The sequence below is a fragment of the Triticum dicoccoides genome, chromosome 3A, assembly GCF_002162155.2.
Source record: "Triticum dicoccoides isolate Atlit2015 ecotype Zavitan chromosome 3A, WEW_v2.0, whole genome shotgun sequence".
NCBI lineage: Eukaryota > Viridiplantae > Streptophyta > Magnoliopsida > Poales > Poaceae > Triticum > Triticum dicoccoides.
Genome location: NC_041384.1, coordinates 62,933,112 through 62,944,717, shown reverse-complemented (window position 1 = coordinate 62,944,717; position 11,606 = coordinate 62,933,112). Strand labels below are relative to the sequence as shown.

General features: G+C 44.6%; 2 protein-coding genes and 1 non-coding gene across 3 annotated transcripts; 1 reads left to right on the top strand and 2 right to left on the bottom strand.

The window, feature by feature from the left end:
- The first annotated feature begins 1,294 nt into the window (after positions 1–1,294).
- On the top strand, positions 1,295–1,384 carry TRNAM-CAU. The gene is given in 2 exon segments: positions 1,295–1,332; positions 1,349–1,384. It is a non-coding gene; the product is annotated as a tRNA-Met (tRNA).
- Positions 1,385–3,139: 1,755 nt separating this feature from the next.
- Positions 3,140–6,534, bottom strand: LOC119267154 (DEAD-box ATP-dependent RNA helicase 18-like). The gene is made up of 10 exons (XM_037548493.1): positions 6,191–6,534; positions 5,845–6,081; positions 5,494–5,742; positions 5,262–5,341; positions 5,059–5,164; positions 4,827–4,940; positions 4,640–4,738; positions 4,414–4,503; positions 4,043–4,293; positions 3,140–3,772 (listed from the first exon to the last, which is right to left on the bottom strand). Exons 1-10 carry the CDS (start codon positions 6,482–6,484, stop codon positions 3,358–3,360), a joined length of 1,935 nt encoding a protein of 644 aa, XP_037404390.1. The 5' UTR covers positions 6,485–6,534; the 3' UTR covers positions 3,140–3,357.
- Positions 6,535–7,605: 1,071 nt separating this feature from the next.
- On the bottom strand, positions 7,606–10,468 carry LOC119271948. Its single transcript, XM_037553579.1, has 4 exons — positions 10,055–10,468; positions 9,273–9,291; positions 8,419–9,053; positions 7,606–8,218 (listed from the first exon to the last, which is right to left on the bottom strand). Exons 1-4 carry the CDS (start codon positions 10,466–10,468, stop codon positions 8,006–8,008), a joined length of 1,281 nt encoding a protein of 426 aa, XP_037409476.1. The 3' UTR covers positions 7,606–8,005.
- Between the last annotated feature and the right edge of the window lie 1,138 nt (positions 10,469–11,606).

Here is an 11,606-nt window from a genome sequence, read left to right as displayed (position 1 = left end):
CGGCGGGGAGGTGGAGGAGAGAGGGGGCGCGCTCGCGGAGGAAGAGGGGAGGCACGGCCGGTCGCCCGCGGGGGAGGCGCTACCGGTCGCCCATGGGGGCGATGCGGTCGCGGTTGAGAGAGTGTTTGTTGCTTTCTTAAGGAGTCTAGTTGGTTGTGGTTGGAAGAATCTGTGATCAGGGCCGATCCTAGCATTATGGAGGCCCTAGATCGATTGAGGCACAATAAACCTTATAATAGAGTTATCTCTCTCTCTCTCTCTCTCTCTCTCTCTCTCTATATATATATATATATATATATATATATATATATATATACTCTTAATAATATATCATATATCATGAAAAATATAAAGGCATAAACATAAAAAAAATGTAATTTTAGTTAGCAAATAAAGTCTCAATACACCAACTATATATGATTATAATGTATTCAATTATAAATAACTATTGAATAGATACAACACGATGAAGTGCGCCGAGGAGGGGGAAGGGGGGCATCATATGCCCCCTGTCCATGTTGATTTTATGTTGGGCAAATCAATTTTTTTATAATTTTATTTAAGTATGCAGATATATTTAAGATGGGCCTAGGCCGCCACACCTTTTGCCATGGCCTAGGGCTGGCCCTGTCAGTGATGTCAAAGGTGGCAACTAGTGTCTCCATGGCAACGGATTCCCATGATTATCATGCTGCGCAGATGAGTTTTGTTTACTGTTAATAAAGCTAGCTTCTTACCACCAGCAGCATGCAGGAGCGAGCCTATCTGTACATGTTCAGAAAACAATGCATGTGCTTCAGAGGCTAATCGCACACACATAGTGATATAGTAGTATAACAGAACTAATAGACCAAGCTAAAACAGGGATTTATAGCTGTTTTCAGTGTTATATGAAGGTCGCTGCCACACAGATACCGTAACTTGGAAACGATGGGAGCACTCAGACCTGAAAGGACATGGCCCAAATCGTTTTCTGGACTCGTTTTTGTCTGAAGGAGCACTTGCACTAGTTGGTTATATGCCTAGTGGAAGGAACCGGAGAGAACCGACGACGACGGCGGCGACACCACCACCACCACCTTCTTCTTCTTCTTCCCCCTTCCTGATCCGTGGGGCTGACAAGCAATCACGCACACATGGGTGAATGCTGAGTTTTGCTGAGTATGTTATGAATTACTACTAGAGGAAAACGGAAGCTGCAGCGAGCTAGCTCTACATGAATCGTAAGGAGTATGGAACGATCCGTGGTTTGCACCATCTTGTCACTAACAAGGACGCCATTAAGTCAACAAGTGGGGTGGTGGCGCAGTTGGCTAGCGCGTAGGTCTCATAGCTGAATTTGCGAGTGATCCTGAGGTCGAGAGTTCGAGCCTCTCTCACCCCACCGAAAAAATGACCATCGTTGTGATGAAACCGCTCAGTGGCAACTTGGGTCGCCGCATGTACACCTGATTCATCAGGTGAAACCGAGCAAATCTGAACTTGGTCTACTTTTTACGTTTTTTGCTATTACGTTTGATGCCTCTCCTGCCTTGGCGTGTAACCTATCTTGCTCTCTGATGCTTCTGTTGCATGTAGCAAAATACTTGCTTTTTCAACGAAGTAGACCACAGCTCCGGAGAGCAAGGCCTCTGGGTCCATTCAAAGATGTCACTAGCAAAGACTTCTGGAACCACAACTCTGCACTGCAACTCAAATATCCAACGGCAAGCACAATTTCTGCAAGGCTAGTAAGCACAGAATTTTTATCAGAAAAAAGAAAACCCCGTAAATGTTCAGAAAACATAAAGAAAATGCGGTGGAAATGGGAGCTTTATTAATTAAGTAACAGGATTACAATCGGTAGCCAGCATTTGGGGCATCCTGCAACCACAAGTCGGTCGGGTGCTCCGCTCTCGACAAATAGGCTAAGCGATCTGCAGCCCTCTTCTGCATGCTGTCAATCTTGCTCAAAACAAGCCCCCTCTCTCCTAACATCTCCCTGATCTCATTAATTAGATGGCTTCATAATCCTCTGAGGCCTCATTGGTGCTTCAGATTCAGGGACTGATGCCGCATGCAGTTTGCGGCCCCGGTTCTCTTGTTCGTGGAGAAAGAAGGATTTCTAGTAGGACATAATGCAGAAGCCACAGCGTAGGCTTCGCTTTCTTCTTGGATGGCATCTTCTTCTTTTGCGCTGTTGGTTTTTGCAACCTTCCAGACTTTATCCCGACTGTTCGCATGTTTTGAACCATCTTCAAGAGCAAGCAAGAATAAGACTGTGAGCACAAGATTGAAGAATAATTATCCCTTTTTCCCCTGAAGTTTATTTCAGTCTTACAGAAGTGGAATATTGAAGAATGATTGTTCTTTTTAATTTCAAAATGTTTATTCCAGTTATATATATAGAGCCAAACATCCAATCATCGACCAGAAGCATGCTAAAATGGATACAAGTGTCGTACAGACCCGACAGGTGCAAAAACAGTTTTGCATATATAGTGCGAGTTTCGTGCCAGATTAAGATCAAACCATCGCATCACGATTTTCCAGAGTTACAGTAAACACCAGTTCATCAAAATCAGATCCATGGAGGGAAAACAGAACTGTGGCTCCGATTTTATATCATAGTTTAAATAGATGTTTAATTGTTTGGTAAAGTAGAAGTATCAGCCATGTTAAGCATTATGCAATTTCTGAGAAGGTGAAGCATATCATATGAAAACGCAGGTGAAGATAGACTCATGCCAGCATGATCCTGGACACAACACAGATAGACGTACAACCTATCTCCTGAAACCTAACTACTCTACTCCATTAACATGAGTCTCAATGACAATGATTTAATTGTCCATCAACAGTTGACAACACTCTTGTAGATTCACATGACGGCAACCACACCGCACGGGAGCTGCTGCTGCTGTTCCTGTCAGAGAGTTGTTAACTAGGGAATGCAACTCTGAATCTATGTTATCTCTTGCTGCTATGAAGCCTCCAAGCTTCTCCCTTGCTTTCCTCACTACGTGTAATAACTTACAAAACCTGTGTTTTATACTTGTGGCATGACCTCCGAAATTGCTTTTTGCTATAGCTTCATCCTGGTCTGTTATGGTTGCTCTTGGCATTTCCCCTCCCATTCCCTTCTATTTTTTGTTTCGAATGACACACAAGATCCCTTCTATTTTTTGTTTCGAATGACACACAAGATAAAATGCCGCGCCAAGATTTCATTTTCGTGTGAACATGAAAACCGCCTCGCACTAAACTACGCAAAGCTACACTGGCACAAGGCATGTTTCTTCTCCGGTGAAAATTTCACCATGAACCGAAAAAACGAACTAAACTGGCAAAATCTCTTCCAAAGATGCGCATACATTTTCATCTTCTCTTGCTCTTCAGTTTACTCTTTACTTCAAATCTCCTGCCTCCTGTCTTTCCTCCTCTCTGCTTGAGTTTCTTCTGCTCCTTGCTGCGCCTCTCCTTCCCTTTGCCCTTGCCGGCCGCGTCCCCGTCCGAGCCTTCACCGTCTGAGCCTCCAAACCCAGTGAGCTTCTCGTACTCGTCTTCATCGATCACTCCACGCTTCAGCTTCTTCAGGAGGCGGTACTCGTTTGTCAGCTCATCCATGTCCTCCTTTGTCTGGATTGTCTGGCGCTGCTTGCCCGTCTGCTTGCGCTTCGGCTTATCGGGCCTCTCCCGAGGTACCCTCTTCTCTGGGACTGGCGGCTCATTTGCTAGTTCTTCAGCTTTTCTTTTCAATGCCTTCTGGCGCTGTTTCTCTCGAGTTTTATCCCTGCAGTGAACCAACACAAGAAACATGTCAACCCCCACTGCTGATACTAGATAAACTAGACTCTTGACATCCAAACATATGAAAGGAATTTGACGGTTTCATTTTGACAGGGTGAATGTTTGGTTGTGCATGTTCTGTACTAACACTAACATAATTGCTCGAACCAACACAAGTTCATATCACATATCATCATTTAATGGCCTTTTAAAAAAGAAAATGGGCCAGCTGAGACGATGCAAATAATGCTGTATTCATGGACACGGTTCTTACTTGAACTTGATTTGTGAAAAATCGATGTTGCCAAGTGGAAAAAATCCCTTTAGTGAAAGATTATTGTGCTTCACTTCTGGCATGGATGGGATCTGGAGTAATCCATACTCCATGGCCAGCTTTCCAACTTCAAGCCCTTTCCACCTGAAAATGAACGAGCAGTGATGCTCCTTGTATGACCGAACAAATGAGACAAAAGCTCGAAGCCCTTTTTCCATGATATTACGATCTTCCAATGCAGCTGCTCTAATCTGCAGCACAAAGGTTAGACATTAGTCAGTAGTCAGCATGAGCAAATGATATTTTAGTGGTACCTTGGCTCAAGTGGGGACCTAAATAAATGACCAAAAAATGATACAGAAGAAACTAACCTGTGGCACAATATCTACAATATCTGGGGAACACTCCCTTTCCACGAGAGGAACACCTCGAAGCTTTAAAAATTCAACGTAAGCATCCTCCTGCAGAAAAAGTAAGCCTAAGTATTTAACTTTCAACAAGACAGCCAACGGAGCTATAATTGCAGCATAGACCAACAAATCCTTTAACCACCAACTTGTAATTAAACATAAACGAGCTTAACATAGATTACATTACCGTCGGTAAGAGAAACACGATAGCATCTCCTTCTTGATCATAGCGGGCAGTACGACCTGCTCTATGTACGAACACATTGGGATCTTGAGGTGGATCATACTGGAAAACAGAATAACAAACTTTGCAATTGATTACTAAACGTAAAGAAATAGTTTCGAAGGGTAAGACCATAGCACTACAATGTAACCTGCACAATTAGATCAACATGTGGTATGTCAAGACCCCTTGCTGCAACATCAGTGCAGACTAAAATGCCACTTGAAAGAGCAGAAAATGATGCCAGAGCTTTCTCACGTGGGCCCTACATATGAAAAAACATGGTGGCAATCAATACAAATAAATACTATGAAAGTATGTCAGTATAAAGCCAGCATATCTGGCCATTTAATAGTACAACAAAACACATATTGTGCTATAACCTGTTTCATCTTCCCATGGTAAGCTATCACTGGAGAACCTTTAAGTAAGTTCAGCATTGGAAGAACAACAGACCAATAATCTACACAAGCACATGTTGCAAAGTAGCTGCATTCAAGGAAGACCAAGGTGCACAAATTAGCACGATGCAAAATGCAAAATAATGAAACAGACATGTTGAAATTTGCACGCATCATGTACTTACACCATGATTTTCTTTCCAGTGTTTTGCACAAGGAAATCAACAAGCTGTGATGACTTCTTTGCTGGTTCACATATCATATACTGCACAGAAACAACATTGTTTTTCATATGCAGTCAATATTCACAAAATCATGACAAACAATAAACCATAAGAGGTCTACTGTAATCAGATAAACTGACAGCGGCAGCCATCAATAAACGGCCAACGGTTGTACAAAAGCATCTTGCCATACCTCCAACCGGAGCCCCAGCGGCGTCTTGGATGGACCAAGATCTTGCCGAGCAGCATCCTTCGCCTCTGTCTTAACTTGGACCCTCACAGGATTCCTCAACCCCGCTTTTGCAAGCTCCTCGACTGCCTCTGTCTGGGTAGCCGAGAAAAGGCCAGTTCTCCTCAGCTTTGGCAACTTTGAAATAATTGAGGTAACCTGCTTCTGAAAGCCCATATCCAAGAGCCTGTCAGCCTCATCCAGGATCAGAATCTGCACCCAAGGAACACGAAAACCAAAATAACATCAACACATGTCACGCCTGCGCCAAAGCAGAAACCAATCAAACACAGCTCCATTGTTCCCCAAAGCAACCTCGAGATGCTTGTACTCCAGAGTGTCCAGGCGCTCCATTATGTCGAACAGCTTCCCGGGAGTGCCCACGAGTATGTTTGCGCCCTCTTCCTCCACTTTCTTGAGCTCCAACTGAATGTCCAGCCCACCAACCAGTAGAATGGAGGACACGCCCTTCAGCGTCGCGAAGAAGGGCTGCGCCACATTGTATATCTGCGACGACAATTCTCTCGTCGGAGAGATGATGATGGCAAGGACCTACAGAAATCCGTCTCATCTCTTAATCAAAACTGAACTACTACACGGGATTTCGTGAGCAAAACTAAAGAACAGTAACAGAGAAGAGGGCAGGGAGCAGAGAGGCGACCTGGTGGGGCTTGGGGGGCGAGGGGAGGCGGCGGAGCATCTCGACGACGGGGACGACGAAGGCGAGGGTCTTGCCGGAGCCGGTGGCGGCGTCGACGGCCACGTCCTTGTGCGTCAGCAGCAGCGGGATGGTCGCCGCCTGCACCGGCGTGCACCGCCGGAAGCCGCCGCGGTCCAGGGCCTCGACCACCTCCGGGGACAGGGCCGGGGCGAGCTCCGAGAACCGCTGCTCCGTCAGCGCGCGCTTCCTGGCCGCGGCCGTCGCCGGCGAGGGGGAGGAGGAGGAGGAGGCCATGGGGAGCGCTGCGTTGCGGCGGCCGGGGACGAGTCGGGCGACGGTCCGAGGGTTTAGCTAGCAAAAAAATGTTTAGGTCATGTTGGCGGCTTTTACAAATACGTAATCTAAACCAAGGGACGCCTTTGCAAAAATTGTTCAAGCCATTTGAAAAACAATGTTCATGACATTTTATTTTTTTCTCACATGTTTTTAAAATGTCCATGAAATGTATTGTCCACGTAATTTGCAAAAATAAAATAAAATTATACCATTCAAAAAAGGCTTCATAATATTTAAAATATGTGTGTGCATTTCAAAAATATGTTCATGAAATCTAAAATATTGTTCATCTGATTTTAAAAAATGTCAACATGTGTTTTTAAAATATCCACCGTGTATATAGAAGTGTTCAATGTGCATTTTACAAAAATGTTCAAGATGTATTTAAAAATGTTTGACCTGTTTATTATGTTCAATGTGTATTAAATTTTTTGACATGTATTTTGAAAATGGAAAATGAAACTGAATAAAAGAGAACAAAAATAAGAAAAATCAAAAGAAAAATCGATGAAGAACACAGAAAAATGAAAAGAAAAAACATGTGGAACCTTCCCAAAACTAGGTGGAAGGTTCCACGAACCTGTCTTGGAAGCTTCCCGAAAAGGCTCGGTATCACACTTATTCAGCCAGCACACTTCGTCGTCCCCATAGGTGAGACCGACGGATGCCTTGCAGTAAGCGAGATTTAGCTTTTTTGCGGGTTGCTGAGTTTTGCATGGCTGTTTGTTGTGAGCTTCGTTGGGCTTCTATGTGTTGTAGTGATGTGTGCCGGTCAGAGTGTGGGCTGACCTACCTATTGGCCTTCTTTGGTTTGGAGGAATTTCATAGGAATTTTAAAAGATAGGATTTTTATAGGATTTTTTTTCTTTAGAGTACTTTGGTTCATAGGAATGGATTCCTATTCCTACATAGGATTGGTTCCTATCCTCCACATTTCATAGGAAAATAAAAATGAGCCTAGACTCAATGGAAAAATTCCTTTGGTGTCAACCAAATGACATCTTGTTTCCTATTCCTACTCATAGAATTTGAGATACATGTCATCTCATTTTCTACAAGATTCCTATTTTACGATAATCTTATCCTATGAACCAAAAAAGGTCTAATATTTTTTTCCTCCAACCTTAGGCGGCCACGAACCAAGTTGGCCCTCCATAGCTCCGTCGGTGTCAAGATACAACTCATATGACACTACACATTTAGCACCTGATGCGCCTATGACACTATCCACCACAAAAGGTTGAAGATGAATCGATCTCGGTTCAAGAACCTTCCTGTCGGCATGGTCGATTCTCAAGCGAGCAGAGTGCTCTTTGTTAAAGCTCAATTAAACTTGTGTTAATTATGGGGGAATCTCCCCTTGTACCAACCGCAGCCAGTTTGCGTTGGCAACTGTCGCGTCGATTCCTGACATCTCTCCCGAACGGATGCATCCCTTCTGCCTGTATAAATACCTACAATCATCTAATGAAAGGACACTTATTCACTTTTACATCTGTGCCGAGGCTCTCTCGATTGTTCTCTTGTTTTCCCTTTCAACACGTTATCAGCACGCTCCCGGCGGAGCGATTCCATCTGCGCGACGATCCCCCCTACAGCATCGCTCGCTCGCGTGTTCGTCGGTGTGGTGGTGCCCGCTACTGCGGCCGCCCTCAGGACCGACGTTTCTGCAGCGCGCTGTGGCCATGAATCCTGCAGGCGAAACAAGGCCATGAAGAACAGAAAATGAATGAAGAACAGGGGAGATGGCATCCATCGATCAAAAGATTGGAGGTTTAAACTGAGAATTCATTGTCTCCCATCACGGCAAGAGTGTAAATCGAGATCCACCAATGAACGGATCGGGAAGAAAATGGAAAAGGTACACGCGTTGATTTCTTAAATCGCTTTACCTTTGTTTCCTCTATGAGGGACAGTCTCGTCGCGAAGAACGGCGGCGGTCGAACCCTCGGGCCCCATCGGCAAGGCGCCTCATCGGCGTCCAATGGTGGGAGACCGCCCTCGGCCGCGTGATCCGGCGCACGAGCGACGGGCATCTGGCGCAGAGGCGACCCGGCCCCGGCGCTGACACATGGAGCCCAGCGGCGCTCGGGCTCGCGAATGGCGCTTCCAACGGCGTCGTATCTGGCACCCACCTCCCCGGTGACTCCTACTCCGAGGACGAGCGGGACGGGAGATCCTCTTGCCGCCGGTGGTGCGGTCGACCGGTCGTGGGCATCTTTGCCTGTGCCCAATCGGGCCGGCACGCCCTCCCCGGAGTCCTCTGGCGCAGCCTTCTCCGGCCTCCAACGCGAGGCTCGGCAGCGCTCCACCCGGGTCGTGGTATCTCCACGAGTTGCCGGAGAAACGGCCGACCGGCCATGGCAGTCGCCGCCCGCGTCAGTCGTGGGGATTGGGGATGGATGCTGGCATGGGATCGCTATCCCTGGCCGCTTGCTTCTTATCCAACTAGATCGGGTTCGCGCCGTGGCGCGAGGGTGCCGGTTAGAACGTTTAGACAAAACATATAACAATTTGTCGGTAAGAACTCAGAAATAGCATGTGTAGACAACCAATTGTGTTAGAAGCAAAACATAATGGGACTGAAGATGAACATCAGATTATAAGACAGAATCAAGCTCGGTGCTTTCATACAACCAGAGATAAAACACAGGACCATACATTACTTTTTACGACAGAGAGATAGGAATTAAAATCTGAAATCTATACATTCCTTGTTCAGAACAAAGTGAAAATAGCAACATACCACCAAGTGGTACCTTCCACTACAAAGACAACAACGGGAATCTAAAGGCAGATATCGAGGTTGGAACAAGCAAACCATCAAACAATTGTAACGATGAATTAAAGGTAACCGTCATAGGAGACGTGCTGCCCAGACATGTCTTGTGATGGTAAATTGCAGGGGCAGCTTTAGAGCTTGCAACATGAGGGCAAAAAATGTGGGAATAGGGAATCACCATTAGATAGTCATCATCCTGTAGAGGAAAGTCAAGGATAAAATAATTGTTTTATAAAGGGATATGCAGGCAAGAGTACTGCTGCTGTAAAACTACTGAAACTACTCCATAGAATTAACAGAATTAAGATGATCTTCTGGAGTAGTTCAAGCAATACTGGAATAGTTCAAGATACTGAATCTTGGTGCAGCACTAAGCATGAGATACAATACTCCACAAAATTAACACAATCAAGAAAGTATAAAAGCAAGTCAACAATCTAACAAGGCAAGTTTCAGTACTGCACCAAGTCAAAATCTACTATAATCTTTAAGCTACTGAATATTCCAAAACAGTGAAGTGAAGTTCCATTTTAAGCTACTGCAATCTTTCTCTTAAATCTACTCATGCATCTGTGGAACTTAGCAGTATTCGTTTAAGAATGGAGTAAATTAACTTGGCAGTATGCAAACTTTGAGTAAGTTGACTTGGCATTATATTGAAATTCCATTGCAGTCTTTAAACTACTGTAACCAGTCGGAAATCTACTGGAAACCCCCCAAAAAAGTTCATCTTTTGTACTGAGTACCTTGCCGATGGCGTCGCAGCCGGCGAGGACCTCCTCGATCTGCATGCACTTCCTCGCCGGCTTATTCTTGTCATCCTCGTTGGCTTCCTCGAGCTTGGTCTTGGCCTTGCCGGCGGCACCGGGCTTGGACTTGGGCTCCCACTTCCACTTGTGATCAAAGCTGACGTCGTTGGGGGGAGGCGAGCTCCGCCTCCCACTTGAGAGCCCGGTCCCGCCGTGCGGCTTCTCCTCGGCCGTCCACTTCACCTTGCAGCTCCCTGGGGAGGCGGCGGCGTAGGTATACTTGCGGCGAGCTGGCTGTGCGCCTTGGTGCGAAGGTGCCGGTTCAAACGTTGTAATTAAGCAGGTAATGGTGAAGTTAGTAGGAAGGTTTGAGAAACTATTTACATCTAAAAAATCAAAGTAACCATCCATGATAGATGAGTTTACTATATCACAAACAGCAAAATAAACCCAATGCAAGGTAAGCAAGGCATAGTCAATCCACAGGATAATTGATTTGCATGGTCACGACAAAAGCAGTAAGAGAATTGGCAGTGAACTGGACACTAAAACTGAACATTTTTGTGATATTCTAAAAACCAAGGGTTTCCTCTTCAGCCCCCTCTGGAACCTATAACAACACCAAAGCATAGCACTTTCTTTCAGACAGACGCCTTCGCCTACTTCAAAAGATAGCATAGGAAAACCATATAAATTAGGGATTGGTTCATAGCAGGACACTTCTGCTATGCCATAAAGAAACATATAAATCAGTGATCCATATAAATTAGGTGGCAAATGAGTAAGAGTTGTATCCCTCTGTTCAAAAGATAGCATGATACACCAAAGGCAAATCATAGCAGTAGTCCAAGATAACTTATTCATATGGTTCTTCAATGGCATACAATGGTGCAAACCATATAAATTAGGCGTCAAATGAGTAAGAATAGTAGACCTTTGTTCAAATGCAAACGATTAAGCAGAAGGATTTAGCAAGTGCAGCAGGGCATAAAGTTCGGTACAAAGCAAAAGCATTTAGCCTGATTATTAAGAGCAACAGAGCATATAGTTCTGTGCTAAAGAGTTTCAGAAGCAAGCATAGTGGCAGTGAGGTCAATATTGAGTAAGCAAACCACATACAGGGCCAACCCAAAATGGTCCAAGTACCCTATTTTCCATACATCTTAGATAGCAAACCACATAAAGCTTGATGCACTATTATCTTTGACTCAGTCAAACCCAAAATAAAGTATTGATTACATCTTAGATAGTAACTTGGGCATTGATCACATCTTAGATAATAACTTTGGTAAACAACCTTTTTTTAAAGCAATAGTGTAGGATGGTTTTTTTAAATCTTTCGGCCATTGATTAGATGCAATAGTCTAGACTGGTTTTCTAAATCACCTCTGTTCCATATTAAGTGTCGCTAATTTAGTACTAAATCAACGCCACTTAAGATGGAATGGAGGGAGTAGCTTTTATTACATCTTCACCAATTTCCTGGTGCCATTCTTATTCTATAGCACCAAGTCAAATGTTGATCCTTATTTGTATAATATGCCCATCC

Coding starts and splice junctions, on each gene's coding strand:
- LOC119267154 (XM_037548493.1), bottom strand. CDS start 6,484: ATGGCCTCCTCCTCCTCCTCCCCCTCGCCGGCGACGGCCGCGGCCAGG. Junction 4,739..4,826: donor ATGTTGATCTAATTGTGCAG/GTTACATTGTAG, acceptor TCTGTTTTCCAG/TATGATCCACCTCAAGATCC. Junction 4,504..4,639: donor TCGTGTTTCTCTTACCGACG/GTAATGTAATCT, acceptor CTTTTTCTGCAG/GAGGATGCTTACGTTGAATT.
- LOC119271948 (XM_037553579.1), bottom strand. CDS start 10,468: ATGGATGGTTACTTTGATTTTTTAGATGTAAATAGTTTCTCAAACCTT. Junction 8,219..8,418: donor CCCTCATAGAGGAAACAAAG/GTAAAGCGATTT, acceptor TTTCGCCTGCAG/GATTCATGGCCACAGCGCGC.